This window comes from Notamacropus eugenii, chromosome 1 (assembly GCF_028372415.1).
Source record: "Notamacropus eugenii isolate mMacEug1 chromosome 1, mMacEug1.pri_v2, whole genome shotgun sequence".
In the NCBI taxonomy this organism is placed as follows: Eukaryota; Metazoa; Chordata; class Mammalia; order Diprotodontia; family Macropodidae; genus Notamacropus; species Notamacropus eugenii.
Genome location: NC_092872.1, coordinates 376,936,261 through 376,955,775, shown reverse-complemented (window position 1 = coordinate 376,955,775; position 19,515 = coordinate 376,936,261). Strand labels below are relative to the sequence as shown.

Sequence of the window (19,515 nt, the reverse complement as noted above, 5' to 3'; positions counted from 1 at the left end):
ATTTTTAGGGGATAGTGGGTTATCTGGATGGATACTGAAGTATATATGTTAGTTCAGTAGAATTGGAGAAGCAGAACTGGAGTTGAGGTGAGACATCTTGACAGAACACATAAAACTGGATATATCTGTGTAGTAGAAAAGAACATTGGATTTAGAAGAACTAGGTTTAAATCCTCAATGTGTAAATTATGGGCTACTATGCTTAAGCTTCAATTTTTCACCTTGCTTTTTAAAGTGAACAATGGATAGAATTTATGCTATTTATATTATGGGATTATTAGGAAAGCTCTTGATGAACTGTATGGCACTATATAAAAGTGAAAGCCATTGAGGTGGCAGTTAAAGTCAAGAGAATGGGTTTACTCTGGAGGGAACATAAGGAGAGAAGAGCAGGAGAGGCACCACCGTACTTTAGAAAGAATGAAGTCAGGGAGCCCTAGGTTCAAATCTGCCTCCAGCATTGACAAGGTGTGTGACTTGGGGCAAATCATTTAACTCCCTGATGCTTTCAGCTGCTTCCCTGGCAAAAACTGGAAGCTGGATTAATTGCTTTAACAATACCTTCTAGTATTGTTAAATCTAGGATTGTGGTCCTGTGAGTAAAGTCTTGCGGAGTTTACAATGTTAGGGTTTGGAGGAGTCACTGAAGAGAGAAAAAGAAACCCTACACTTCAGAGCTCTTCAAATTAAAGGGAGACTTTCAAGATGAGGGTGAATAACATATTCTTGGGAAACTTTATTTTCTAAGGCACCATTATCATTATTAATAGGTTGGCATGGATGAATCTCCACTCTATTCTACTACTAATTGTAATGTCTTGCATTTATATAACACTTTACAACTTATTCAACACAGCACATTTTTCAAATAGCCATGTTGGAGGTAATATGTATAATATTATTTAAAGATGAGAAATCTGGGCTTAAGTAATTTTTTCATACTTTGTGCGTGTTGAAGATTTGAACTAAGGTATGTGTGCTCTTTTTTTCATTGTGTTGCACATTTCTGCTTGGTTAAGTATCATACAGCAGTGTTGGTATCTTGCTAGACTTTTTTCTTGAACACAAAAAAGCACAGAGGTATCTCTGAAGCATAAAAGGTACCAAATTAAAATGTTTATTAGCTTTGTTATAGCCTTATAACATCTTTGATAATATCTCTTCTGAGCTACTTTGGAAGAAATATAGTGTGAAAACATACTTAGACTTGAATAGATTCAAATTTTAGTTCTGACACTCTTCAGATTCTATAATACCTAGCACTTTGCAAAGTGCTTTATATGCATTAACTCATGTAATTCTTAAACTCTTTGTGAAATAGGTGCCATTATAGGTTAGGAAACATTAGTCACAAAGCTAATAAATGTCTGAACCAGGATTCAGACTTGGGTTTTCTGAAGTCAAAGGCCAGTACTCTATCCACTGTGAGGTGGGGACAATCTCTCCTTTCCTCAACTGTAAACTTACAGGTCTGTTGTAGGGAGAAGGCTTTGTAAAATTCAAAGTGACATAGCAATACAAGTTCTTATTTCAAGTAATGTTACGCTTCCTATCAAATTCTTTGAATTTTCAGTTTGGCTTTCAAACTGCCTTTCGCTATTTTCCATCACTTGGCCAACCTCCGTAGTATAATTATTTATTTTCTAAACTATTTAAATTTCTAAAAGTTTTAAGTTTCTTTTATAAGGGCAGTAGAAAGATAAAAACCCCTCCTAACCGAGAACTACGCCTGGCTAGGTAACCCGATGCGGTGAGGCCACAAACCCCGCAGAAAGGTCATTCTGGATAGTCAATAGGCCATTGATGCGAGAACAATGAAGATGGCCAGGTTGTGCAGCCCAGAGCCAGGCAACCATCCAAGGGATAACCTTGGTAAAGCGCTTACAAAGCAAGGCATTGTTAGCATTATCAGGCTGGAGCCAAAACCTGGGGAGGAACAAAGGATTATAAAAAGGGTCCGGGAGAGGCTGGGGCTGGGGTTTACGACCCTGAGGTAGTTCCCCGGGAAAAACCACTACCGTCTACACTGCATCAGCTCGTTTCTTTCCGGAACATCCGCGTGGCCCCAGGGGCAGCTGCCACTGACTCACTGTTCGACCTTGGGAAAGTCAGTTCCTCTCTGGGGGCCTCAGTTTCCCCATTTGGAAAATGAGAGGGTTGGGGCTCCGTGACGTAGGCCAAGGTCCTTTCCAGCTCGCGGGCCTGGCTCTATGATTCACCGGCCCTATCTGGAGAGAAATCGCCTCCTCCTCGCAGGTCCCCACCCAAGACTGCCCGGCCGACAGCTTTCTCCCCACCTCCGCCCCGAGTCGGCGTCGCTTTGCCCCCGGGGTGGGGCGGGGCGGGGCTAGGGAGGCCGCAGACCCAGAGCTTCCTACCGCGGGGCCAGGTCAGGCCCGGGGTCCGCGCCAGCCTCACACCGCGGCGTGGGCCTTCTACCAGCAGCTACTAAGGGAGCCTGGGTGGGTCATGCCCACCCTCCGAGGCTTGAGCCCAGGAAAAGCAGGCTACCGAGAAAGAGAAGGAGCGAGGCCGGCCGGGGCCCGTCGATGACTAACGCCACAAACTCTCCCTGGCGGCGGCGGCAGCCGCTGCAACGACTACTACACCCTAGGCCCGGGGCAAACGCCCTACTACTAGTCGAGGAGGCGACGCGCATGCGCCCTCGGCTTTCTCTGGCCCCTCCCCCTTTTCTGCCCGAGCTACGCCCATGCGCAAACCCTCTGGCTACGGCCTGACGCTGCCGGCGTGAGACGAAGCTCACACCAATCAAGTTCCTTCTCCTCTTCACCCACGGTGTCTCGCGCCCGGCGATCCCCTTCCCAGGGTCCTTTGCGCTGTGAAGAAGCGGCTTCTGTGGGCTGGGGGCATTTTGTGTCGGCTGTAGCCAGAGGAACAAGATGGCGGCTTCGGCCGAGTGACCGTGGTCCTAGCGGGTGGGACCCGGCAGCGGCACTGGCGGCGGGTGGGCTACGCCCTCTGACTGCCTCTTTTTCGGCTCGGAACGTCGCCCTGAGCCCGCGGGGGCCCTTCTAACGGGGGGCGGGGGGAACACCCTGGAAAAGCTGCCCGGCCCGGAACCACGACCCTCCCGGGAGCCTGAGGAGGGAGAAGCCGAGCTCTGCGTGGCGGCGGCGGCGGCAGCGACAGGGCTCCCCCGGGACGCCTCAGCGTCGTCTTCACCGGGGAAAACAGGCTTTTTATTTTGGGGGTTTAGTTTTATTGAGTGCCACCATCTCCGGTCTCTGGCAGCTCGAGCCTGGTGGGTGAGACCCGCCTGATTCCCCCCAGGTCCCCGCGCCCCCCTCCCGCCGCCAGGATGGCGAGCAGCAGCGGCTCCAAGGCCGAATTCATCGTCGGAGGGAAATATAAACTGGTGCGGAAGATCGGGTCCGGCTCCTTCGGGGACATCTACCTGGCCATTAACATCACCAACGGCGAGGTAAGCGGCCGGGGCGGGGGGCGAGCCGCCCTTCTCCGCCGGCTCCGTGGGCGCCTCGGGAGCAGGCCCCGCCCGGCCCAAGTTTTCGCTTTGCCCTGTGAACCTTTTCCTAAGAGGGTTAAAAAAAACCCACTTTCGTTGGAGCTAGGGGACAACTATGATACGGCGGCTAAGTTTCTCAGCCTTTTAAAATCTTTTTCCAACGTTTAAACAATACATACCGAAAAAAGTTCAACACTTAATATATAACCTCAAGATACTCATTCTCCGGACCCTTCTTTCCCTTCCCCCACTTTGTAATAATTAGGGTAGCTTCCGACCCCCCATAGGTCATATTATTATTGGATGATTGTGCATCCGAGGAGGCCCTCTCCAGGCCGGGTGCCCCGCTGTACGGGGACGAGGGAGGATGGCTCGTGTTCCCCAAGGCCCTATTTCCCCCGATGGTGGGAATTGGAAGTTTACGAGCCGTGCCTCCACCCCCTGAGCGTCCCCTCTCTCCCCCGCAGGAAGTGGCCGTGAAGCTGGAGTCGCAGAAGGCCAGGCATCCCCAGCTGCTGTACGAGAGCAAGCTCTATAAGATTCTGCAAGGTGGGGTTGGCATTCCCCACATACGGTAAGGGCCGCGCGGGGCTGGGGGCTGGGGAGTCCGGGGCCCGAGGCGGCGTGGCGCTTGGAAGCTCCGCGGCAGCCAGTGCTTTGTTCCTGCGGGGACACCTGGCTGTTTTCTTAGAGCCTTGACTTGAGCCTGCGCGCCGAAGTGGAAGGTTCCGTGGCCGGGCTCCTCCGGCTGGGGCTGCTATTGGATCTGGATTGGGAAATGGCTGCTCTTTTGTTGTGTTTTTGTTCCAACATGTCCTCCTCCTCCGCTTAGAAAATGGCGGATCGATGTGACTCAACCCCATTTTCCTGCCCTTTTCTTTTGACTGTGGTAACAGGTCTGACTTGGTTGGGGCTCCTTCCTCTTCTTAGAGAGGATTGTACCTGTGAAAGAAGGAGAAGAGAGCTTGGGAGCTCCAGGGGTGGCAGACAGTGACTTCTCATTTGTAGTCTCTGAACTAGACGCTGTGTGAAATTGTTACATTGGGCCATGGCTACTGTTTCCACGTTTATTGAATCATTTTCATGTCATCAGTTAACTAGAAAATGTCTTTTAAAGTCGGTAGGAAGGTTCTAATTTTTCTCTCTGATGCAGTGGCAGTTGGACGTCAACAGCTGAGTTGACTAACGTTTCCTGAAGAAAAAAACTTAAATCATTATTCTACATCTTGATCAATTAACCTGTTGAATTATCTTTATGGTGAAACTGTGAATCGAGGGAAATAAGGACAACTTCAGATGGGAATACCTGTAAAACAGATTTGATTATTCTTCATTTGTTCTATTACACTTAATAGATTTTTACAAAATTTGGATTTGGAGTTCATCAGAAGATCCTTTTGACCACACTCCAAAACGCTGAAATGACAACTGTCACAGTGTTTTTAAACTTGTGGAATTCAGATAGTGATGACCAGTAATTAATGAACAGCTGTTTGTCTTGACATAAAGATCAGATTATATCTATATCGATATAGATATTAATTTTGAGGATGTATGTACCAGAAAATTCACTTGCCCCTTGAGTTAATCCTCAGTTGTTTTTATAGGAAAATGAAATAAAAAGTTTTAGTGGTTGCTAAGTAGTCATCAAGTTTTTATTATGAAAAGCAGCCTGTTTTTATTTTGCTTGCTTTCTTAAGTGTGACAGCCAGGTGGAGTGGAAAGAACACTGAATTTTGGTGTTCTGTTACTTGTTTTTTGGTTAATTTCTTAACATTTTTTGTCTTGAGTTTTTCCTCACTTGTCAAATGTAAAGGAATTGGGCTAATTGAATTCTAAGGTTCCTTCCAGGTTCAAATCTAAGATCCTAAACATGGCAAAGGGGATAGTATTGGGCTTGGAGTCAGGAAGTTCTAAGTTCTAATTTGTCCTCAGCCACTAGTAGTGTGATTCTGGGCAAGTCACTTCACCCTGTTTGCTTGTTTCCTCATCTGTAAAATGAGTTGGAAAAGGAAATAGCAAACCATTTAAATATCTTTGCCAAGAAAGTCCCAAATGGGGTCAGAAAGAGTTGGACAGACTGAAAACAACTAAACTACAAAAAAGTTAATCACATCTCCTTTACTCCAATTATGTAGGCCAAAAAGTGAAATTTCATAGTGTAGAATGGGAATTTAATTAGCTTATTTGCCTTTTCTTCAGGAAGAAAAAGTAGTGAAAAAAGGGTTTTCTGATTTCATTTACAACATGCCCAATTTACTTTCTTGAAAAGCAATGTTCTTTTTTTCTTAATGGAATGCTTAAAAATTTGAATAATGTAGTTTTGTTAGCCATGATTGAGAGTCCCTAAAATTCTCACCCAAAATATGATGCAGAATTTCCACATTGGGCACAAAATTGAAACATTCTTGGTTTACTTTTTGCTTTCATTTTTCAATTGATTTAAAACTTAACTTCCCTTCCTTCCCCCCAAAACAACAACCTCAAAGCAACAAAACTCTGTACTCTCATGTATTTCCTTGTTCACTTCAAAGATGAGAAATTGCAAAACATCTTTGCAACTATTGTTCAAGTTCTCTGGGAAATGCCCCCAATATGGTGCGGACCTTCTTCTCTCTTGAAGTTGACAGAGTTAGATTTTAGTTCATGACTTAGCTTTGCTTTTCTCCGATGATGAGAATCTTGAAGTTAGATGTATTATCCTACATCAGTTTTGTCTTAATAAATTGAATTTTGGGGATATGACATTGTTTGAGAGGCCAAGGAAGAAGGAAATAGGATAACAATGCTATTGTCCTATTTGTTTTATCTTAATTTAAGTTTCAGAGGTTATGGGCTAATAGCTAACTGATTTGAATGTCTGTAAATGGTTTATTTCATGATTTTATAATCTTAAAATATACTTGTAAAGTTCATGGGATCATAGATTTTGAGGTGACAGTCAGGTGTCTTCATTTTACTGAGATTAGTGGTTGTTACATGCCAAAGTTCACACACAGTAATGTTGGTAGATCTGTATTCAAACTCAGGCTTTTAAATACTTTGCTTTTTTTACAGGGTTATGCTACTTCAACTGAATTTTTTGGTGTCAGTTTTAAAAAACTATTTAAGTGGTCTGTTAGTGGTGTGGTGTATAGGATTTGAGCATGTATAGCCCCTGCCATCTAATTTCTGTTAAGACATAAGGTACTAAACAAGTAATTGAGTAAGGTGGAATCTTGATGGTTAAGTTGAGTGGGGCTGGGGAAATTACCACCTGGATTTATAGGTAAGGAAGGCTTTATAGTTTTTAGGGACCATTTAGGAGGGAGAAATGTTTATTACTCCAGAGAGATAAGATAGTCCTGAGTCTGACAAATAGGAATCTAAGAGAAGAAATGGGACTTAGTAAAATTGTAAGGTAGTGTAGTAGTTATGAAATAAAAAAATTTGAGGTTGAATGGAAGGGTTTATAAGAAAGATTTGTCTTAACCTTGATATATTATTGTTAGGACATCTTTTCCTTTTTATGGTTCGGAGATATTTTGCTTTTTACAACTGCCCAGCTTGTGCCCAATTTAAAAAGGCAGTGATTTCCAAACTTGGGAGATTTAAATTTAACACTTTTTATTAGTGTTTTATGCTGTCTCCTCCCTCAAGCACAAAAGTCATGTTTTGTGTATTTTAATGAATTTAACTTTGAAATGAATTTAAAAATGAATTTAACTGTAAAAATTTTTGGCATCTCTTAGAGATAATTTAAGATGGCCTTGAGTGACCTAAACATTGGCTGTGAGTCACTGACCTACATAACACTCTTCTCTGTTAGGGTCATTATTGTGTAATTTGAGGGAACCGTTTATAGAATCAAAAACATTACTTCCATTTTAGAGAGCAGAAGCAAGATGCTGTCTGGTGAGATTTTGGTCCGTAGGCCTTCTCACTTGGCATCTGATACTAATTAAATATTGATCTGGTACTCTCAAATCTTTAAATTTGGGGAAAGGGGAACTTTAATAAAATTCAAGGATAAGATTAAAAAGTCCCTTTCTTCATAATGTTCTTTTCTGCTTATAGTCCTAAAGCAGTAAGATCATCTAACAATCCCTTTGTAGTTAGGTGAATCTCAAACTGGCTAGAAATTAATAGAAGGTATCTAGGTTAGTGCAGTGGAAAGAGCACTGTACCTGGAGTCATGGATTTAAAGTTCAGATATGCCATATGACCTAGTATGACCCACAGCAAGTCACCACCCTCAGCTTCAGTTTCCTCACCTGGAAAATGGAGATAATAGCAGCACCCATCTCCCAGGATTGTTGTGAGGATGAAATGAGATGATACTTGAAAAGTGCTTTGGAAACCTTAAAATAACATATAAATACTGGCTATAATTATTGTTGTTAGCTATTAATGAATTGAATTTTGGGGATATGACATTATTTGAGAGGCCAAGGATGAAAGAAATAGGATAACAGTACTATTGTCCTATCTTTTTTATCTTAATTTAAATGTCAGAGATTATGGGCTAATGGCTAACTGATTTAATTGTCTGTAAAACACTTGCTACTCTTTGATGAAGCCTGATGTGAGGAATAAAAAGGTATTCAATTAATTTTTTTAAAAAAACATTTAAAATTTTATTTTGCACATACATAATTTATAAACCTTTTGTGAGAGAATTTAGAAATCTAAAGTACTTTCAGAATTTTGAATTCAAATAATTGTCTTCCCCTTGAAAATTTAAACCATTTTTTGTTAAAATTTTATATTCTGTGACAACAATTTTCAGTAATCTCAAGTAGATAATTCCATAATCCCCCTTATGCTTGCATGGTTACTGGAGGATTAGGTGACACCCACATTATGTGGTTCCTGTTACGAGGAGATCACAGAGAACTAGATACCTTATGTTGAATTTCTACTTGTGGATTAGAATGGAATGATTTAATTATAAAATAAAGAATTTTAGAGTTGTAAAGGAGATAATCTAGTCAAATCCTTTATTTTAGATATAAAACATCCTGGGCCCCAGGGGCTAATTAGTGAACCAGTGACTGTAGAGACCCCTTAGATCACTCATCCTGTTCACACTGTAATCACTTGCTATCAGTCAAAATATGAATGGCCAAGATGGAATAATTTCTGCTTTTAAACCCTGCTTTTGCATTTCATTCTTAAACTCATATTTGATTTATAGGCTAAGCTTTGGCCTACCTCATTTATGTGGGTTGAGAATGGGAAATTAAGTTCAAATAGGATTGGATTTGTTTAATTTGGGGTCTACATTGAAAGGAAGTATTGTCACCCATTGTAAGGTGAATGAATGACTTTCCTATACTAAATGACTTTTTTTTATATATACTTTGTGTGCAGTTGACTGTGGATTATTGATTGTTATGCTTCTGGAGCATGAGCTCTGGTAAACTGGATGAAGAAAGTTTCCAGTGTGGCTTAGTGATATGGAATATGTGTGTCTCTCTGAGGACCAGCTTAGCTAAGTTTAGAGTAGTCAGTTCTCTTCCAGCTTGGCTTAAGGAGAAATTTATTGGTCACAGCCATTCCCAATGACTATGTACTAAATGGTAGTGTGGTTATGATCTCTTGATGCAGATAGTAACCATGCTGATGAAATCTTTGGTCCTTTCAGTGTAGATTTAATTTTACAATATAATTTATATGTCAGTTTTCATTTTCCCTCAAAATTTTAGTATGAATTTGGACGTTGAATTATGGAAGAATGATTTGTCTTCTGAATAGAAAATCTAGAAGGGGAGGCAGTCTATTCTTAATGGAAAGAGCATTAGATTTTGAGTTGGAGGACCTGGATTCTAGTTCTGCTACTTAGTGCTTATGTGACCATATGCAGCTACTTAACCCTGTAGGCCTTACTTATCAGTAAAATGAAGGGGTTGAGTGCAAACCAATGATGAACTACCTTTCAGAGGGTCTCTGAGGTCAAAATACTGAAATGTAATTTGCCTTTTAAAATACCTCTCCCTTTTCTAATTACGTATCTTTGTGAATCCAGATTTCTTCATATGCTTTCAGACATGTCACAACAGATTGAATGCAGAAACAGAATCCAACTGTCTTCTATAAGCCAGATATTAAAGAGATTTACAAAAAATATGTTAAGCCTGACACTCTTCTCATTAAATTTTTTATATCTTAGAAAAGTTACTTTTCATGAAAGTATGTTATTTTATGTCTATTTGTAACAAACTCATGTTATTATAAATGAATTAATACATATTTACAACTTTATCAATTTTAGTTTTTAATGTGATAATATTGATAGGTGTTAAATATGTAAACAAAAGCTCTTTGGGGTCCTAAATTATTAAGACTATAAAATGTTCTGAGACCAAAATATTTGAGAATTATTGGATTAGAATCAGGGGTGGGCCACCTGTGGCCTCAAGGCTTCAGAGCTGCAGGTTTCCCACCTCTGTACTCTCAAATTTGCAGTTCTTTGAAAAAATATTATTGATCCTCAGATGTGTTTGTCCTTTGTTGTCGAAGAAGACCATGCCATCAGAGAAAAAATGACATGACTTGTACCTGACTTTGTTTTGAGTGAGGGAAGGCTGTGCAGGTCACCAGCCTCACTTCTCCTCTAGAGCCATCTGAATCTAGTGACCAGATATTCATCAGGATGATTGGAGATGATCCAGGATGAGGCAGTTGGGGTTAAGAGGTTTTGTGAAAGGTGGTGCTGCATTGGACTTAATGGCTGGAAATTTGAACTTTCCTCTTGTACAGACTAATCACCTTTCATCTATGCTATTCTTTATAACCTCCTGCTTGGTTTCCCCTGCTATAATCATTTCCCTCTCCAAATCCATCCAGCTGCCAAATTGTTATTTCTATAAGGCACAACTCCCTCAAATAAAAACCTTATGCCCCCTAGGATAAAACACAAAGACGTCACCTTGACATTTAAAACTTTCGACATACCTTTCTAGTCTTATTTAATATTACTTTCTATCATGTACTCTCCATTCCATTCTAACTGGCTTATACAACATTCTCTGTCCTGTGTCTGGAATTCAAATTTCTTAGAGAATCCTGAACTCATCCTTAAAATCCATTTTCCTGAATCATCACCAGGCATCCTCACTTAATAGCACTTTACTGTGCTGAAGTTAACTTTATATTTATTTTTATATTTTATTTGTTATATTTGTGTATTTTATTTGTATTTTCTTCTGTCCATGCTATATTTCCCTCAGTAGAATGTAGGTTCCTTTAGGGCAGAGACTAGTTTTATCCCTAACTTTTTGCACATAGTGACTACTAGATGTTCCTTTGAGAAAATATGTACTTTATGAAGATTATTTGAAGCTTGAACAGTATTCTTTCAGTGATTACCTAAAGCTGATACAGGTTATTTCAAAACTCATTGCATTTTTAATCTTTAATAACTACAGAAGTGTATATGCTTTTAAAATTACTTGAAAGCTTAATTATTTAATATTCTTTTATATTTTTTGTGTGAATTTTGAATAAAAGTTTTAAAATTGGGTTACACATCTCTCCCTCCCTCTTGCTCCTTCTGTATCCAGTGAGAAGGCAAGCACAGATCAATTATGCATGTGAAATCATTAAAATACATTTCTATATTAGCCATATTATGTTTTTTAAAAAGCAAGAAAATTAGAGTGAGAAAACTATATTTCAATTTGCAGTCACGTTCATCAATTCTTTTTCTGGAGGTGGATGGCATTATTCATCGTGAGCCCTTTGGAATTTCCTTCTATTGATCAGAGAGTAGTCAAGTCTTTCACAGTTAATCATCATTACAGTGTTGCTGTTACTGTGTACAACGATCTGGTTCTGCTCATTTCACTCTGTATCAGTTCATATAGGTCTTCCCATGTTTTTCTGAAACCATCCCTGTCATCATTTATTATAGGACAGCAGTACTGCCTCAATCATATGCCGCAACATGTTCAGCTATTTCCTAATTGATTGGCATTCCCTCAATTTCCAATTCTTTGCCACTGCAAACAGAGCTGCTATAGATATTTTTGTGCATTTGGATCCTTTTCCCTTTAAAAAAAAAAATTCTTTGGAATACAGACCTACAAGTGGTACTGCAGGGTCAAAGCGGGGAGGGGGGGCAGTATGCACAGTTTTTTAGCTTTTTGGAATTAGTTTCCAATTGTTTTCGAGAATGATTGGACCACTTCACAACTCCACCAACAGTTTGTTAGTCTACCTGTTTTTCATCCCTTCAACATTTGTCATTTCTAATAGGTGTGAGATGAGCAATGACTTGAAGAACTAAACCTTAATATATGGCATAGATTGTTCTGTCATGCTAAATATGACACTAGTACTTCTTAATTTGCATTTCTCTAATCAATAGTGACTTAGAACATTTCTTCTTATGACTGTGGAGAGCTTTGATATCTTCCAAAACTCCTCATATTCTTTGACAGTTTATCAATTGGGAAATAACTCTTTAAAACTGACTCAATTCCCTATATGTTTAGGAAAAGAGGCTTTATCAGAGAACCTTGCTTTAAAAACTTTTGGTAATACCTCCTTGCCTCTGGTACATTTTATCAAAATGTAGTTTCTCTGCTTGTTAAAGATTTCTTCAGTAAATTTTTGTATCTTTTACCATGAGGCCAGTTCTGTTTTTTAAGGTGGTATTTTCTTCGGTATTTTTTGTTATGTCTTTTACCAAGCTGGATCTCTTTTCATAATTTGCTTGCTTGACTCATTTCTTTTCCCAGTTTTCCTGCCATCACTTTCAGCTCTTTATCTTATTTTTCAAATAATTCTTGTTGGGTTTGGATCCAACTAGCATTTTTGAGGATTTGCTTATAGCCGTTTTCATATTGTTGTTGTCTGAGTTATTGGCTTGGAGTTCCCCGCCACTGTAGTAGCTTTTATGGTCAAGTTCTTCTTTGTTGTCATTTGCTCATTTTTCTAGGCTGTATCTGGAAGTCTACAAGTTTTCAGTGTGTACAAGCTTGTGTGATCATTGGTCTCCTGATTTGTGCTTTTTGTGAAGGACCACAAATGTTCCTCTCCAGCCCTGAATTTTGATCCAGAATAAAGATTGGTAAATAGAGTTGCTAGCAGCATGCAGTGCCAGCAGTGGGTCCCCTCATCACTTGACAGACTCCCTTATCTTTGGACTGAGAGCTCCCAAAGCTGCTGCTGCTTGTTGCAGCTATCTCCAGAGCCTGTACCAGCTGCATTGAATGTGCTACTGGATGGTTCTCACTCCAGTGTCCTAGACTTTCTGCTGTCTTCCTTAGTCTGGAGAAATGTCTTATCCTGAGCTTTTGTTGGTTCTGCTGCTCCAGAATTCAGTTTGAGGCTTTATTGTGAAGTTGTTTGTAGAAGAATGTTTTCATGGCTCCCCCTACCTCCTAGTCAACCTTAATAAATTTTTAATTTTTTGTATGATGCTTTCTTAAGTGTAGAGGTAGAGGAGATCCTCTTGCTTGGTCATCTTGGTCATGTGATCTCCATTAGATTTTCCTGTGGAGTTATGTCAAAAAAGTCAGGTACTTCATCAGAACTTTTGGGTGATCTTAAAGACAGGGATTGCAAGTGTAGTCTTTTTAGTTACTGAAGAGTAGCTGATGAGAGTTATAGCTTGGTTAGTTGATTTCTAATTAGAAATACCAGCACTTTAAAATTTTAAATGTTATTTTTTGTGTGTTTATATAAAGCATTTATACTTTTGAAGTTATTAAAGTTTAAAACTTCACTAAGACTTTTGGGATACCTTTTATTTGCTTGTTGTGTACTGGTGGATAGTACTATGAAAGGGCAGTATAGTGGAACTGAACAAATGTTTGGAAGTCAGAAACAGGTTATATTATATGATTGTGATGGAATACTACTGTGATAGAAGAAATGATGAACTGGTTGATTTTAGAAAAACATGGAAAGACTTGCATGAAATGAAGAGTTGAAATGAGCAGAACCACGAGAATGTTATGCACAGTAACAGCAATATTGTTCTAAGAACAACTTTGAATGACTGTTATTTTGAGTATTATAAACACTCAAATACAAAGGGCCTATGAGGAAAGATGCTACCCATATCCAGAAAAAGAACCGTTAAATAGGAGTATATATTGTGTGGTTTTACATCCATACGTATATGCTTGTATTTGTATAGCCTTCTTAGGGCGGGGTAGGGAGGGAGAGAGAAAAAAATAAAAGATGTGCATCAGAGAACAAAAGACAACTTGGAAGGAAGCACAGAAAAGCTGGGCTGCTTTGAAAATAATGTGTAGTATTTATTACATAATTTTAAAAAAAGTAAAGACTGAAATGGAAATTCATGGTTTTATATTGAATCCTCTTACGTTGTGCTATTGTACATGGAAATATTATTTGATTTGTTTGGTCTTTGTATTTATGTACTAAAGGAATAAGAAAAATAAGTTGGAAAAAAAAAGGAAGTCAGAAAATTCCTTCCTTGACTCTATCCTTTGTTAAACTTTGAATAAAATCTGTGGTGTCTATACTGCCTATTTTCTAGAAGATTATGGGTCATTTACCTCAGAGGGACGTACTAAAAACTTAAATGACGATATAGAACGTCGTGGAACATAAACATTCATTGAGTACATAAATACGTTCATAGGATTTGAATGATTCCATTACCCAGTCTAGAGATTTTCAGTTCTATATAAATTTAGGGATACATTGGGTAATCCTTTCACATGAGTTGGGGACTGAAACCTTATTCAAGGAATAGGATTTTGTGCTGTCTTTCTCCAGAGAAAGAATCGATGGAGTCTGAATGAAGATTGAAGCATAATTTTTTTCTTTGCTTTCTTGTGGGTTTTTTGTTGTTGTTCTGTGTGGGTGTTGGTCATTTGAGTGTATTTTAAATACTGTAGGTCAGCCATATCAAACTGGCATGCCACAAAACTGAGTGGAGCTGAACGAGATTAAAATGTAATTGGAAGCCATTTAACAAAATAGATGAAAATACAATAAAATGTAGATAATACTAATTTGAGGCTCTTTATATTTGAGTTTGATATCAGTGCTATTGATGAAGTGTTATTTCTCCTTTTTTTGTAAATATTTTTTTCAAATTATATGTAAAGATAGTTTTCAACATTCATTTTTAAATAAACTCTTGAGTTCCAAATTTTTCTCCCTTCCTTCCTAAGATGGCAAGCAATCTGATAGGGTTATGCATGTGCAATGATGTTAAGCATGTTTTCAGTTTGGAGTTGGCACAAAGTACTCTAGACTTTACCCAGTATTTCTTCCTTGGAGCATTTATTTGCCTTTGCCCAATTAAAAAAAGTTGCTAAACAAATTAATAGTAAAAATGAGATTGGAAGAAGGGGTAGTGTGTGTGAATATTTGACCTACCTGGAAGGATTTATACTCGATAGGATTCATTTACATTATAAATTGTGCTAATTATAAATAGTCTTTACCTGAACATGAGAATTGTCATAGATGGCTAGTTTTTTAAAAATTGCTATAGGATTCAGAATAATTTTTCAGTTCAGTAATGTGTTTTACTGTGGGAAATATATTTAGGTGTTTGGGTAGCTGTTTGATTATCCATGAAGTCATTCTCAAATGACTGGGGGTAGGTGGGCTATCTCAGACTTACCTAGTTTTCCATAATAAAACTCTTAAAATATATCGATTATCCATTACTCAGTCTAAACCCTTCTTGGGCTTGTATATATTTTCAGTAATGTGCAACTGTCTTTCAGGATAGTAATGAGCTGCAGAAATTTATTATCTACTCTTTTAAGTACTTTATTATGCATGTTAGAAAATAAAACTGTACATATTATAGGATATTATTCAGTCTGGCTTCCCACTTAACATTTAGTTCATACCAATGAAGTTTTTACTGTATTTGTGATAGATGTGCCGCATGCCAGTCTTCTGCATGTTTGCTTCTTTTAAAATTCTGTATTCAAATATGAAACAATGGACATTTTCTTATACGTAGTAGAATAGAAAAAGAGGATTGTACTGTGTCTTTTTAGTCTTCTGTTCTCTGCATTAAAAAAAAAAAAAACCTCAATTGACTCACTTTTCATCTTTCCCCCACCTTAATCCTGTTCTCTTTTATACTCCTACCCCAACCCAACCAGGGTGGGGAGGAGGGGTAAGAAAAACAAAGCCTTTGTAACAGAGCAAAACTAAGTCTCGTATGACTTGAGTATGAAAATTTATTATCTTATCCTGTATCCTTGGTAGCATCCTTCATCAGTCTTCTAGAATTGTAGTTAAGCCTTCTTAAGTTAAGAAAATTCTCAAATCTTTCATAGATTCTTTTATAATGTTAAATAAAATTTTCAATTCCAGTTTTTAGCATAGTACCTGCAATGTAGTTGGTGATTAATGCATGTTTATTGAGTGAATTTATGCATATCTAACCAGGCTTCTTTGGAAAACTCCATTTTATCATTTGAAATGACAGAAATATATTTCAATACGTTTGTGACGTAATTTCTTTAGCCAGTCCCTATCAGATGGGCACCCTCTTAGTTTCTGGTTCCTTGCTACTATAAGAGAGTTGCTTTTGAATGTTAGGATGGTTTCCCCTTTCTTTGGTCTCCTTGGCGCCTAGTAGAAGCATTGCTAGGTAAAGGGTATTATTTCTGCATGCAGATTATTGTGTTTCTTGTCTGGTAAAAGAAGGAAAAAGTAAAAGGCTGGTAGCAGTAGCTTTACTAGCACCTTTTTCTTAGGGAAAAAAGTTGGGAATATTTCCCTATTGTTAATTTAAAATTTTTTTAAAAATTTCACTCCTAGGGCTGGTGAGAAATTTGGCCACTAACCAGCTTTTTCAGTTTTATATAAGCAGGCACACTTGTAAATTTTTAAATTTCTCATCATATAGAAACAGTTGAAGAAAAAGGGGTTTGGGGAAAGTAATAACCTTGGTCAATCCATCAGTGTTTTGGAGCTTTTGTAAGCTCCACTGTAAGTGGCAGTCACAGATAAGAAGAAATGGAATACTTTGCTCCTGTTACTGTCTAATAATAGCATTTACATAGCTCTTGACAAATATGTCATTTGAGATTAACAATTCTGCAAGATAGATGCTATTGTTATATCTATTTTAGAAATGAGTAAACTGAGTCGGATTAAATAACTTGTCTAGGGACACAGGTTTTCTTGACTCCTAAGTCCTAGCTGCCTCTGTCTAGTTGTAGATATATACATTCAAAAATTACTAAAGACCCTTTTGTAAGGAATTAAAAAACGTGTGGTCCATACTCTTAAATTTTTGTAAGTAAGGCTGTGATCCAGAATATTGTGAACTGTTTTTTATAGATGAAATAGAAATTGAGAAATACATCTTAAAGGCAATAAGAATTGCATTAGTAAGAAAGGAAGAGAAAAGTTATCATTATGATATCGTACAGATCATCTAATCTAAGCCCTCTTATTTTTATTTTACTGAGAAGGACTTGTCAGGAATTAGTACAATGCCTAGAATATAAATGCTTGCTAGTTTGACAGTGTAGTGATCCTTTTATTGTGTTATAAGGTGGGAAGGGTCAATGACTGAAATCAACATCTTGGAATCTTAGATGTAGGACTTTGAAGGGATTGCAGGCATCTAATACAACACCCTAATTTTTACATATCATAAATAGTGACTTTGGAATGGGAGACCATCTCATTAAAGTTGGAAGTTTTTGTGTTTGGAAATTGTGGAGAAATAAAGATGGATAGGTTAGATTAATCTAGTCAGAGTAGGAAAATTACATGATAAAATCCATTTTAGGAAGATTAACGTGGCGTTTAGTCGGTCCTATGGACTAATCTAAATCTGAGATATTCCAAGGAAGAATTGAAAACAACTGTATATGGGAGAAATAGGTTGCTGAAATGTTTGGAATTAGGGTGACTATAATAGAGGTACTGAAATCCCCAAGATATTTTTTGGGCTTACCTTAAACCTTTTCACAGTTTAAGTATAACTTTGAATTTAAAAGTCTCAACAATAAAAATTAACATTTTCTAATCATCAATACTGTGTACTTTCTTGTTTGTGACAAATATTTCTTCATAGGAATGGTTATCTGTTTGTTTTTTTTTTTTTTGATAGGTCTTTAAGAACTCTGTGCTATGCTGTAGAGGAATGAGTAACAATCCTTCTAGCTATCAAGTCTTGGTTTATTTTCTGAGGAATTGGGATGTTCTGTAGCAGTAGCTTATCAGGTTTTGCTGTGTTTTTTTGTTTGTTTTCTTTTGTTTTTTAACCATGATTTCTTTTGCTGTTCTGATTTGGCAGATCCTCTTTTATCTTTGCGTATTTGTCAAAAACATGTGACTTTTTTATATACCAGCAATTGCTGCAGTATCACTAATGGTCATGAAAATGTCTTCTTCTGTGCTCTTTGAGAGCTGCTATTTTAAAAGTTGATTATTTTTATTTTTAGGTAATAAATTTGAGAATAGATCAGTCCGCCCTATTCCCCTTTGAGCAAATGCAAAAGAAAAAAATAAGGAAAAAACAAAGCCTTCAATACCTAACAGGCAAAGCGAATTTTTCACATTGGGTATATCTGAAAATGTGTATCTTTCTGCCTTTTAAATTCATCATTTCTCTGTTAGGAGATTAGTGGTATGTTTCATCTACATTCTTGTTGACTTGTGGTTTATCAAAGTGTCTGTCAGAATCCTAAAGTATTTCAAAGTTGTTCTTCTATGATGTTTTTGTATAAATTGTTCTCCTAGTTTTTGCTCACTTCACTTGACATCTGTTCATAAAAGTCTTCCTAGTTTCCTCAGAAATTGTCCACTTCGTAATTTCTTATGGTACAGTAATACTCCATTACATTCATATTCCATAATTTGTTTAGCTGTTGCTCAATTGGAGGGTTCCCCCTTTACTTTCTAGTTTGGGCTACCATGAAAAGAGATAATTTTTTTTTTACGCATATACCTTTTCTTCTTTGTATATAGGTCTAGTTGAAATGTAGGTGGATGAAAGCAATATGCAGTTTGGTGACTTTCGAGGTATAGTTCCAAATTATTTTTTAGAATGACTGGACCAAAGCACAGCTCTACCAAACAATGTACTAGATCTGTGAAGTAGAAAACTTATGGTTGCTTTAATTTTTAGTGATTTTTTAGAACATTTTTTTGTTTGGCTATTGATAGCTTGGATTTCTTCTTTTGAAAACTATCCTTATCTAGTAACCATTTACCTCCTGGAAAATGAAAGAGCTGCTAGTTTTGCACATTTGCACATTGCTAGTTTTCTTGGAGTAAGAAGCTCAGCAGAAAAGAACAATGAAAATGGTATGGCATGGAAATCCAGCTTGATACAGTTTTGTCTGGTCAAGGTTATTGAACCACTGATTCTGCCTTATGTTGGAAGCAACACAACATGACTATTGCTGTCACAAAATCAGTCCCTGTCAAAATTGCTTCTCGTTCCAACTAATTCTCATACTACTGTAAATAACAATAAAAAAGTCACTATATGATTAATACCAAATAATTTTGCAAATACTTTAAATAATATCCCACCAATGGAAGGACCATCTATTGTTCATTGAAGTGATGGGGAAAACCTAAATCTGTTAAGCATTTAAGTGCCTGCTATGCCAAGCACTGACTGCATTAAATGCTAGAGATAAAAATATAGAATCCTGCATTTTAAGGCATGTTGTGATTTGTCCCCTCCCAGGTAAAAAGTGGCAGATAATTGAATCGAGTTACTCCAGATCCAGTTTAGTATTCTGTTACATTCATTCATCACAATTGTTCTACCATTTCAATGTCAGTAAACAGTTTTGTTTGTTTCCATTACCAAAGGTGCTGCTGTGGATATTTTGTTGCACACCTTATTAGACCTTGCTGCCTTCCATGGGCCTGTAATGATGCCTATAATAATATAGTTGAATCGAAAAATAAGTAATGCAGTCTTTATTTCATTTCTCTTTATGTCCCTGTCCCCTACACAGTAAATGCCTCATGTTATATAGACAGTGAGCCTGCAGTGTTCTTTTGGTTTCCCCTCTAGTCATTTTCAAATGTTGAGAATTAACTCCTAGGTGATTCTACAA

General features: G+C 38.0%; 1 protein-coding gene across 7 annotated transcripts in view; it reads left to right on the top strand.

Annotated features, from left to right (window-relative positions):
* The first annotated feature begins 1,891 nt into the window (after positions 1–1,891).
* Positions 1,892–19,515, top strand: part of CSNK1A1 (casein kinase 1 alpha 1) — a 52,977-nt gene continuing 35,353 nt past the window's right edge. For all 7 annotated transcript variants that reach the window (XM_072630681.1, XM_072630680.1, XM_072630676.1 and 4 more), the window contains exons 1-2: positions 1,892–3,442; positions 3,952–4,058. In XM_072630681.1, coding sequence (XP_072486782.1) covers positions 3,320–3,442; positions 3,952–4,058 — 230 coding nt within the window. In that variant the 5' untranslated portion in view covers positions 1,892–3,319. The remainder of the gene's footprint in view (positions 3,443–3,951; positions 4,059–19,515) is intronic.